The sequence below is a fragment of the Atractosteus spatula genome, chromosome 9, assembly GCF_055471065.1.
Source record: "Atractosteus spatula isolate fAtrSpa1 chromosome 9, fAtrSpa1.hap1, whole genome shotgun sequence".
Taxonomy (NCBI): Eukaryota; Metazoa; Chordata; class Actinopteri; order Semionotiformes; family Lepisosteidae; genus Atractosteus; species Atractosteus spatula.
In genome coordinates, this window is record NC_142714.1 from 10,195,710 (window position 1) to 10,207,794 (window position 12,085).

Genomic DNA, 12,085 nt, shown 5'->3' on the forward strand with positions numbered 1-12,085 from the left:
GCACACTACCGTAACTGAAGATCGGCATTGAGAAGCAAGTGACTAAATGGAACTTGCAGCAATTGAACAGTGCATTGGTCTGATCTGAGATCTGATTTGAGATACTCACAAATCAAAACTTTATACTTTACACTTGACGGGTAATGAGTTAAATATACTACAGAACTAGACCTGACTAGGCATGGTCAAACACCGGTCATAGTGGAGGCTATATTTAATGAGGGCGCGTGTATTTGTGACACTTTACCTTGTAGAGTGAAAGGAGTGACAGGAATTAGATGTCAGCCATTGTCACCAGAAGACAGAAAAGCACACACATACACAGAGACCAGCAAGAAAGAAATTCAGTGCATAAGAGCATCATTAAAGAAAGCAAAAAATACATCAAAAGCAGCTGTAAATGCATAATTTTATTATTTGCCAGCAAGAGAATGCACCAAAAATGCACCACGTCTGTCATTTTTCTTTAAATGCTTAAAAACCTTCCAAGGCAGTTTCTGCCTTCAGATCATAAGTCCAAAACTCACCAAAAACAAAAAGGGAGGGGGGGCGGGTCTTTGATCACTCTGGGAAGGACCCTTGGGGAAAATCTGAAAGGAGGAGACTTTGGGGTCTGCCTAGCTCTCACCAAGAGATGCCTTTTCTCGTAGATGAGACTAACACATTTTTAGAATAACGTTAAACTGACCCAGACAGAGGAGGAAAGGGTCAAAAATCCTTTCATTCCCATTGGGGATGACCCCTCTGAATTACATTATTTCCTCAAAGGGCAAATTTCGGTTTCGCGTTCCGAGTCTGAGGATTTAAAGCAGTCAACTCAGGACAGACTGCACCATTTCTGCTGTAACTTTTATTTTGAACTCCAACTAGAAATGGTGCTCACATTTATCGATGGCTATTTCTTCTGATATGTAAAGCAAAATAAAAACTAAATCAGAACTTGTTTTTTAGGGAAAAACCCAACACTCGAATCACTTTCAAACTAAGGTTCATCTCAACTGTTTTACATTGGCATACACCGGTCACCTAATGGCAATTAAAAATACACTTGTACCTCGACAGTAAAATAATCACTTTTAAAAACAATGTCTACCAAAAAAAACATCACAGGGGAGAAATCTTGGCCAGGTTCAGAAATTTAATCAATGCACTGGCATCAGATGAGGGGGAGATAGTCTGCCTCCATGTTTGTGACTTGTCCATCCTTCCTCAGAGGTGTGAATGGGCTTTAATTTTATTTTTCAGCTTCCACTCAAACGATTTAAACCTGCGCATGCATGAGCATGTGTGTGTACCTGTTCGTCCCGGAGTGAAACACCACCGAGCGAGCAGGATTTCCGTTTAGAACAGAGCACCTTTCCAGCATGTTCTCACAACACACAGAAAAAACCAACACGTACACATACACCCGCACACTCATTCCGACACACAAGACGCAAGGAAAAAAAAAAACTACGATAAAAATAAGTTCCACAAATGTCAGGATGTTGCGGTCGCTGCAGGTGGTTATACCTGTTGTGTGATCCGTTCTTGCTGTAATGATTTGTAAAAAAAAAACCGCAGTCCACTGGTTTGACGCGTGGGAGGCGGCCCGGCGTGGCCGCAGCTGTCGGCGTTTCCGTGCTCGTTGTGCGACGGGACGTGTGCCGGACCCCCGCGACACGCCCACCGCCCAGGCTCCGCCTCCCCGGTCGCAAGAAGCTCTCTGCACCCGGGCGCCTGCGGAACTCAATCTCTTTTTTTTTAATATATACTTTAAACTCTTTAATAGTTTCTGCATGTTCGACTGGTTTCCATTTTGTTTGTGGTGTTGAGAAGAAGCTTGTTCCTTGAACCCGTGACCAGGCTGGCGCCCCCTGCTAACGAAGCCAAAGTTTGAGTCGCAGAGCGTCCACCCCATTTAAATAGTATCGGAAGAGCCGCTTGTCCCTCACAAAGCCCAGGTTTTCATACAATTTCAGAGCCGACTTGTTAGTGATCTCTGTCTCCAGCACCACCTGCGCAGCAGCACAGGGAGGGGGGAAGGTTGAGGAAAGGGGGAGAGAGAGAGAGAAAAAACCTGACATTAAAATCGCTCAAACTACCCTCACAGCAATTTTTTTTCAAGTCTCTGCGACGTCACTGCGCAGAAGACAAAACCTTACAAAAACAAGTCACTGCTGCATTGCAGGTATTTTTACACATTTCTTTAAAATGAAAACTTTTGAATGTAAAACCTGGAAACCTGATGCAATACTTTGTGGGAAGTAGCTCATCACCTCCATTACATGCACATCACATGAATCAATCACCGTATATGGTTAACCATGGGAATAACTTAGTCACTGATGTTAACTCACTTGGCGGAAAATATTTGTGACATTCACTAAACAGAATCTGACTCTTACAATAAAGCTGTGTGGAGTCACGTTCAGTAGTCTCCTCATCAGATTACATGCACTTTACATGAAACAGTTTCCCCTTTAGCTGTAAAATGGTATCTACTCCCCATTTACTTTGGGTTATTTTACTGAAAATGGCTGCTCTTTTCTTAAGCACATACCTCATCACAATCTCCATCCACCATGGCATAGATAGCCTTCTTTACCAGGTTGGTACCTGAAAGAGACAGACAGCTGACGAGTCAGAAGAATAAAGGAGAAGGACGATTGCAAAGCAGGGTTATGATGTAGGTATGAAAGCACCAGATGTCTTACAAACAGGAAATTAAAGTGCCACTGACCCCGCAGCCCAGCAGAGGGAATGCTTACCGATGCCTTTCCTCCTATATTTGGAGTCCACAGCCAGCATGGCAATGTAGCCCCGTCGAAACATCTTTTTGTGCATGTCCAGCTTGCACACTATGGCACCCACACACTCCTCCCTCACCATCGCCTGCGGGACACGCACAACACAGAGCAACACACAGGTCAGCACAACACCCACTGCTCAGTGCAGTTCAGAGTTAAACACACATGCTGTAGTCTGCAGTAAAGGACTCCCAAGTCCAAAAACTAAGCCCTTACACTGCTGAGGTGAACAGGAATCGGGGACTGCGATCTCTCGATCAACACTGACATGGGAAAGCAGTCATTGTCAGGGCTCACTCCTTCTGACTTCTTCTTGAGCTGTTATGCATAAGCACCAGGAAGTGGAAAAGATATTCCTGAATACATACTATACAATGAAATGCTATGGAGATGAAATGTATATACAATGGCAACCAAAGAACTTCGGCCTCCAACAGGGAAACTAATGAATATGATTCAACGTAACAGCTCTTGGAGGGAAGAGCTAGAGAGTGTGCCTCCAGGGCCCGAGCACACCTGGGCAGGAGGCACAACTGCTTCTCTTCTGAACACTATCCTACCTTTCTGTGCTTTAGTCAAGAAAGCAAGGCTGGCACAAAAGAGAAAAATCAAGATTAATTTTTTGGAGTAAAACACTGGATTATCAGCAATCCACTTTCCTTGGGGGAAAGGTCCACAGACAGTGCATGAATCTTGGCAGACCTCAAAATCAGAACTTCACAGGTTTCTTCTAGAAAGCTCAGTGAGAAGCCACATACGTGTAAGAAACAGCCCTTTCATTGCCCATTAGAGTGTCATTACCCTGCATTAGGACCCAGAACCAACATACAGATGCCATGTCTCCAGCAGCATGTGGACACTGTGGATACTACATGTATAAGGCATGTGCTGGTCTGACCTGCAGAAGACTGCACGAGAACCTGCCTCTGCCAGGTTTATTCCCAGAGCCTGCTCAGTGGGGTGCTCACTCAGGCAGGCAGGGGCTGTAGTAAGCAGGCTCTGAAGCAGAAAGCTACAGCTCTTTTCTCTGCCAACATGGTTGTTTACAACTTGAGAAATTAAGGGAAAAAAACACTTCACTTTCCACACAGCAACCTTTATGAACAGATGTTATGAACAGCCAGCATTTTAAAGAAGTCTAGAATTTGGGCAAAGTCACTCAACCCTGACCAGGAGCCGACAGCAGGTCACTTCAGACTGGGTTTTTCCCACAGTTAGGAATATCAAGACATGCACTGGCACCACACCTGACTTTACCCAGACTTGATCTACTTTATCAATGAGCACTCCATCAGCTGTTACTTTATGAGCAATAATTAAGCTTCATCATAAAAACTTGATAAAATGATATCCTTCAATCAGAAGTTTAATTGGGAGAAGGCATTCAAGCAATTTTCAATTTTAAGTAACAACAAAACGTTCCCCAGTTGCATATTAGTGTCTTTACCTGTTGAGTCACCATCTCAAGCCAATGTCCTATGAATCACATTAGTGTTCACTGACAACAAAAGCCATCAAGTTTCAAAGAGAGCCAGCACGAAGGCCATGCGTCAGCATTACAGATAAGGGCACTGTTCCTAGACCTACTGCAAGAAGAATGATAAACTCTGCCCAATTTTTCTAAATCTACATGCTTGTACAAGAAATAAAAAAAAATGATAAATCCAAAGATTTCAAAAATCCAAACATTACAGTCTTTAAAAGCATGAAAATATTTCCTTAGCTTCACATATTGTAAAGTAAGACCATTTCTGTCAGCAGCATGAACTGAATTTGCTAAGAAAAACCTGTCTTTCCTGCCCCAGGCTACACGCCCTCCCTCCAATTAACCTCATCATTCCACCATATATCATTTCAAAGGATGTGCTCAGTCTAATACTAGGCACATAATGATACTCAATGCAAGCTGCATAATACTTGCAATAATCAGTTTGAGTAAAGAAAATGCTGAAATGGATATTCAAAGCAAAAAAAAGCATAAGTTAACCTGAAGCAAGGAAGAAACTATCTGAAATGAAAGCTCCCTTAATTGAGATCCTGATGTAGAAGGAAATTGGTGTAACACCCTTTCCTTCTTCAGGGTGCGATTTTTAAAGAAGATATAATACACAACTTAAAAACACAGTGCTGTTCAGATTATTTTGCAATGTAAGGCAGGGCAAAAGGACTGCATGCAGGTCTAGTGCTGAGCACAGTCCATTCACTTGGAAGCATAAAGAACTTTAAACAAAAAAATATTGATAAAAGAAATAAGCCTTCTATGGGCTGACAGTTCATGAACAACATCAGGGGGAACACAAATATACTCTTAAGGCAGCCAGACCCAGGATCACAGTAATACTTCAGTCATCTTTTCCACTATCAGTAAAATATAAAATGTTGGAACTAGCCAATACCTCTGCTGAGCAAAGTAACACATTCATGCAATTTATTCACAGCAATACATAATATTAAAGAACCAGTTACCGCCCTCAACACCTGTAGTCATGACAACCACACCCCTTCTGCTTTCCCAGTTCCTGCTGTTGATGTGACTTGAGTAACAGAGTTCGTAGTTAAAATGAGACCTAGTACCTGCACCCCTACTCGGAACTAACTTGTAATTGGTTACCAACCTCTTAAATGAGTCCGAAAAACTGATTTGACGTTTTCTGTTTTGACACCTGTTAAGATAAGATGACTAGGCCTCTCTACTACTTAACAGCCACCTGATGTCCTTGATTTTGGCCTTCTTCCTCATAAAACACCAGACTCCACACCTGGCGACAGAGCCTTCTCCTGTGCGGCACCATGTCCATTATACACATTTCCCACATCCATTAGAGATGAATTCATTATAGCCAAACGCGCTTAAACATCAGTCTTATTAATAAATCTTTCAATCTACAGTTTCATCTCTTGTTTTCACACAGTCAGTTTGCCGGGGTTTGTTTGCTGCTGTTTTAGTTTAGCACTTATCAGTTGGTTGCAAAGAAATAGAACTGCATTATTTACAGAGAGGGTAATGGAAAACGTGGTCTCATCACAATAAACGTTTCTGTTCAGGGCTGTTCCTACCTTTCCATGGGTCTGAATGAGTTTGACAGCAGCCAAACCATTTTGATACCTACTTAAAATGGTAAAAGCTTATAAAACTTCATAATCTGACTGCCACCTTGTAACAGTAATCTGTGATACTTTTCTTAGCCTCAGTTCTACTCTCTGTGCCCTATGGTTCAAGTTTCTCACATCCCAATTTAGTCAATTAAAAAGTAATTAATAACTTTAAAATTAAACATCAAATATGCTTGGCGCTTTCCCCACAAAAAAGTCTAAGAGTATGAGAGGATAAGAGGAAATATTAAAACATCATACAACTAAAAGGCCCAGTTAGAAGAGTCAAAACGACAGTTCCTTCACAGTGTCAGAGCGAGGTGTAGGAAATCACCTCGGTATTACCCAACACTTGGACAAAAATGGGAGTATTTTATTACCATACCGATACGAGTGAAGTGATATTCCAGTAAAAGCTCATAAAATGCTATGTCACAGTAACAAAAGACTTTAAAATAAGCAATTCAATTAGACAATACATGAACCTTCAACGTCCCTTTATTAGTTTAGCCACAGCAACAAGGTGTGTGCAGAGTTCTGCTACAGGGGTCTGAACCCCAACTCATGCAGCTAATATCCCACCACCCACCCCAGAGCCGCACAACACACACCACTTCACCATTAAAATGGCAGTGTACGTACCAGAAAGCAGAGCTTAGGCCAGTTGTGGATGAAGTACCTGTAGGTGTAAATGGAGTAGGGCTCCGACAAGTCCTTAGTGATCAGCCTCATAATGTCCGGCATCTGCAGCTCAGACTCATAGCGCACGTACTGGATCGGCTCCTCTTCCTCCCCCTGTTCTCCGCCAGAGCTATTCAGAACCACCCTCGCCATCTCCGACACCGGCGCCTCCACGGTGTAAGCGCCGTCCAGAGCGGCCTCCAGCTCCACGCCAGCCCCTGGAGTCCCGAGGCCTGCCACGGCCGGGGGGTCGGCAGGGGAAGGCCGGGGCTCAGTCCTGGCGCGGTCGCCTCTCCAGCTCGCCTCCTCCGACAGGGTCAGCATGCTGTTCATGCTGTGGTTGTTGTTGGAGTACGAGTGGTTTTGCGGCGGGCAGTGCTGCCCTTGGCAGTCGCTGTTATGGATGTCGCCGAAATTGCTGCCCTCCTGGGCGCCAGCCCGAGCCCCGCCGGTGCCGTCACGGTGCTCGGTGAGCGCCCCCGGGCTGTCAGACGGCCTGTGAGCCGGGTAATGGTGATGACTATGGAGGCGACTGTGGTGAGTGCAGGCGAGGCCGTCCTCCGCGGCGTTTATTAAGCCGTTGAGTTGCTGCTGCTGCTGTGTCTGAGTATGGAAGTGGAGAACCGCCGGGTGAGAGTACAGGTGGTTCTGAGTTGCCTTGCTCGTCCCTTTCCCTTCACTTACTTGTTGCTGCTGTCCAACCCCGGGGATCGCTGCGTCTCCTCGTCCACAGCCACGTTCCCCCCCTTCCCCGGGTATGGCGCACCCAACCCCGGGGAAGGGAATAATCTCGGCCGGGGATGCAGGCAGCGCGCTAGGCCCAGGCGGCACCTCAGCCATCCCACTTCATTCAGGGAAAAATGGGGACGAAGAAGAATCACGAAAGAGAGATCCTGTTGGTCAGGGGCAGGTAAAAGCAATACCAATCCCCCCCGGGAATAACGATTAAAATATGCGAGTTTTGAGTCTTCTCCCTCAGGTCTCCTTTGGTCGTTACCCGTCACTCTCTCCTCGGCTTTCCTGCTCCCCGCTGCCGGAAAGTGGAACGACTGTCAGTACGACACTAAGAAAGGGGAGGAGACACTTTACGACACTCGTGGGAACCATGATTTCCCGAATAAAGCATGCAGCTCTAGTTGGCGGCTGCCGAGTGAAATCGGTTATGTGTTCAACTGATATATTATTGAGATTAAGAAACGATCAACCGAATTTAAATTAAAATTAACAGTTTCATACTTTTATTTTAAATAATGCTGTTAAAATATTGCATTGAGTAAATATGAAGCTTTATGTTTCATATGAACTTTATTATCATTTAGAGCGCTAGGAAGAATGGGGCCGAAGCAGAATCACGAAAGACAGATCCTGTTGGTCAGCGCACTAAATGAGAAAATATGAAAGTTTATATAAATGACAAGTTTGGGGAATCCGCCTTTACTTGTTTTAAGCGAGCTGTACAGTGGACATGTGACGCCAGTTTGGTTTACAATGTATGCATGCTATGTATCCTCACGTATAAAGATAAATGTACTCGCAAACGTAATTCTAGAGCATAAAACAGACGAGAGATTCCTACCAGCTGGATTATTCTGTACAATTAAAGAGATTTTACAGCACAAATACCTTCCTCTATTCTGGCATAGCAACCTATATCCCAAGTCTAGATGTGGTAGTGGAACACATTCCAGTTTAACAAAGTGCTGAGTCACCAGGAACATTCCAGAAGGATCTTAGTGGTCCTTGTGATAACTAGCTACAGTATTAACAACAGGATGTGTACGATGGGACTGCACCCTCTTATTTTGTAAGACGTCTTGCACTCAGGATCAACATTAAAAAAAATGCAACCTACTTTACATGAATCAGGTGCTGTCCTTTGTGCCAATGAGTATTGTAGAGGCCCTTGTTTCTTGTGGTCAGTCAGAGCATATCCTCTGGTATATCATGTGCTGTTTCTCAAAATAATCCGAGATGCTGTCTACACTGTCACACACGCCAGGGAGAAAGAGCAACATTACTGCAGCATCTGGGGATGGGTCCTGCGTACCCAGAGCATTTCAAATGCCTCTCGCTCTGAGTAAAAATGGGGGTGATGGGACTGGTTTGGGTTCTCACGCTCTGCTTCAGGTGTGTCTGCCCATTTTAAAACCATTTACATAGACCTTAGAAAGAAATGGAGCCCATTATCTAAGTTCGTTTGCTGTTATCTTTGTCCCTGGACTGTCATTGGAAACATCAGAAGGGTACGTTTTTTTTCCACGTGTGGTAGGGTCTTGCTCAGTCTATCTGGTGCTCAAGTGTTTACACACACTTTGTGTCTTCAGGATTTGACTGCTGTAACAGGGCATCTACTCTAAACAGGCTTCGGTATGTCCAGAAGGATCTTATAACACCCATTCTATGTCCATGGCACTGGCTCAATTGAGAGCTGTTAAATTGAGAGTGGCTTTAAGGTTCTCCAGCTCAAATTAAGAGATCAGATTCACACCAGGTGAAATTCTGTTGTGGATCTTTAGAACTGGAAAAAGGAAAGAATCGGTTCAGATAGGTAAATTGCTCTAGTTGGCCAGCCTATCTCTAGAGAAAAGTCCAGTACAGTTTTTATAATGGGAAGAAAGATTCCAGCAGAGGGCAGTGCAGACCAGAGTTTTCGCTTTCCGTAGTATTTTTTTTGTTGCTCTAGTAGTAAACCTAACAAAATTGCACAAGCATTCTACATATTACTTCACTACACTTAAAGCACTATTCTATCCAAATGACTGTTCCTTCTCACAGCACAAGCCATGTTCAATTTGGAGAACTAGCCTGTAGTGCATGTCAATGCTTTTAATGTTAAATTCATATTTAATTTCCCCTGTCCCAGCGAGAGTGGACCTTACAGAGAAAGCATTTATTCAGAACATTTCCATGTTGTTGGCTGTCCCTCCATTGACTGTAATACAAATCTATTTGCTTTTGAAATAACTTTACCCTTTGACGTTGTGTATTTTTAGTCCTAGCAAGAGCTGCTGTTATCCATTATCTTCGGTCACTCCCTTTTTTAACAGCTAGTGCTTGGGTACAAATACACTGCTTGATGGATACAGGACTAAAATTAATCCAGGGTGCCTTTGGGTCAAAAGAAAACATCAGGAGTGACTAGACAAATATAGATAGTGCTCTGCTGGATGAGAGGCCAGACAAATACAGATAGTGCTCTGTTGTTAATGCAACAGCTCTGCAAGATGTCTGATCCTGCATGTCATCTGAATGACATGACATTGTCAGTGTTGTGTTGCTCGGTAAAGATGCAGAGATGCCAGCTGTGCCAGCACATTCCTGTTGCCCAGCCCACTGTTCCGTGCGACAGCGGTTTGTTTTCTCTCCAGCTCAGTTGCCTCAGTGCTAATTGTGTGCAAAGTTTTATCGGTTACATGGCCTGCCGTCTGTGCAGGTCTCTCCAGTTGGATAGTTGCTCCCGATTCAGTTTACCCGGAGAATCCACTGTCCTCTTTCTCTGGAATCAATTTCCACTCCTAATGTGCTAGAGAGGGGCGGACGCACTGAGTGCTTCAGACTCTTAAATATTGACTGACTTGGTAATGGCGTGTCCTGCTTGTGCAGATATGTGCGCTCTGCTGGGTTCTGTACAGAGACTAAAGCTGTGCTTGCTGCTTTTCAAACCTCTTTGTTATCCCCCCGACACACCTGTGGGATTGTGGTTGAGTGCTTGCAGAATAACGATGAACCCAACTAACAATGCAACATGGCAAATGACAGTTTCCTTTCATATATTTTTTTTTTCTCTAGACGTATATAAAAAGGAATGTATTAGTAGGTATGGTGTTTAAAGGAGTCACCCAAAGGCCCTTAAAGACCAAGACCTTTAAGCCTAAGAAGGCATTCCAATCATCAACTAACTGGCCATAGCACATTTCCTGCCTGCAGGTAGTCCTGTGTATTGGGGTGTCATGTCATAACAATGATTTCCAGCCTGTGCCAGACTTCAGAAGCTATGCCTTTCTGGCTTCCTTAAGCCATAAAAGAAGCTCAGAGCCTACAGTTGCTGTTGTCCCATGGTCTCCCATAAATACATGCAGTGGTTGTGTGAGCAATTGGTTCCAATTGACAGAACATTAGTCAGGGTCAGCCCCTGGGTCGAAATCCACATGAGAATGTGGTGCCTCTATCAGTGTGCGGCCCAAGGAGGCTAGCGAGAGACTAGAAAAAAGCATTCTCTCAGGAGACTGACTGCAGTGGAGATTGAACACAGGCTCTTCCATCTTTTACCTTACCCATGCCATGTTCCTGCCACACTGCCCTGTGTTCGTATTCCTTCAGCTCCATTGGCTCCTCTACTGAAATTACTTTCTGGAGCTTGAGACTATTGGTAATTGTTCACTACAGCTACAGAAGACTTCAGAGGTATGTGAAGGCCTTGTGAGAGAAAAGAGGACTGTCCCTGCTGCTGCCGGTCTAGAGTGAGGTGTTACCCCCGGGAGAGGCACAGAGCCTGATAAGCACAGAAAGAAGTCACAGAGAAGGAGACAGCAGGGATGAAGATGCAATTATGAATGCTATGGTTAGTTATTAGGAAAACCCAGTATTTTATGACACTGGAATGCCTACTTGATTTTACCTATAGAAATCAAGAGTGGAAAGAGATGAATAAAAAAAGAAAAGCAGAAGGTCAGAGGTCATTCACTGGCAGGAGGGATTGGAACAGAAGGGGGGGGGGATAGTGGACGTCTCAACACAACACAGACAACAAAGCCACACCAAGAGACCTGGAGGACAAGTCCTGTCCCTCTCAGCTGACCAGGGCAGCCTGGAGTTGGAGACACAAGGATCCTCTATAAGTATGGCCCTCTAAAAGATATATTTAATACCACTGTTAAAAGAGAGTTATTAGACAGTAAACTACAGAGCTTACAACTTAGGATTTTAAATCACGGCACCAAGAAAAGATGAGGGCTGTAAGACCCAGCACAATGCCTCCCTCTCCCTTTGGTATTTTACTGGAGCCCACACCCCCGCTTTCTCTAAGGGCCCGAGTACTCAGACCCTCGTTAGATCTGTCGCAGCAATTAGCTATTCAGGAGCCCAGCAAGGGAAGGAGAAATCCATGAGAAAAATCAACAGCCCTAGAGTTTAAGCCGGAGTGCCCCTCTCTGAGCAGGGGGCAGCCCTGTCTGAAGAGGCAGCCTGGCGGCCGGGTGACAGACAGAGAGCCGAGGCAGACGGAGGGAGCTGCCAGTTCACTGCGCCGCTCATTGTGGTGCTGCCTGGAGAGCCCCCATTCACACAGTTAAAGCTCTCGGACTGTCACCGCTCAGACCGGCGGAGCCCTTGCTTTTAATTATCCAGCTGATGGAGGGGCAGTGACAACCCCCCGCCCCCCCCCCCCGGTTAAAGAGTCATGGCCGCGCTGAGAGCGCACCCCCAGATTGACACAGAGCTAATGGGAAACAGTTATCAAGTACTGATGGTCACCTTTCACATCCAACTTCAATATTTCATGCAAAATGAAGAATGTCAAGGTC

At 44.7% G+C, this 12,085-nt stretch overlaps 1 protein-coding gene across 1 annotated transcript; it reads right to left on the reverse strand.

Annotated features, from left to right (window-relative positions):
* Positions 1–393: 393 nt before the first annotated feature.
* On the reverse strand, positions 394–7,610 carry naa30 (N-alpha-acetyltransferase 30, NatC catalytic subunit). Its single transcript, XM_088925380.1, has 4 exons — positions 6,525–7,610; positions 2,751–2,874; positions 2,543–2,598; positions 394–1,997 (listed from the first exon to the last, which is right to left on the reverse strand). Exons 1-4 carry the CDS (start codon positions 7,401–7,403, stop codon positions 1,860–1,862), a joined length of 1,197 nt encoding a protein of 398 aa, XP_088781506.1. The 5' UTR covers positions 7,404–7,610; the 3' UTR covers positions 394–1,859.
* Positions 7,611–12,085: the final 4,475 nt, after the last annotated feature.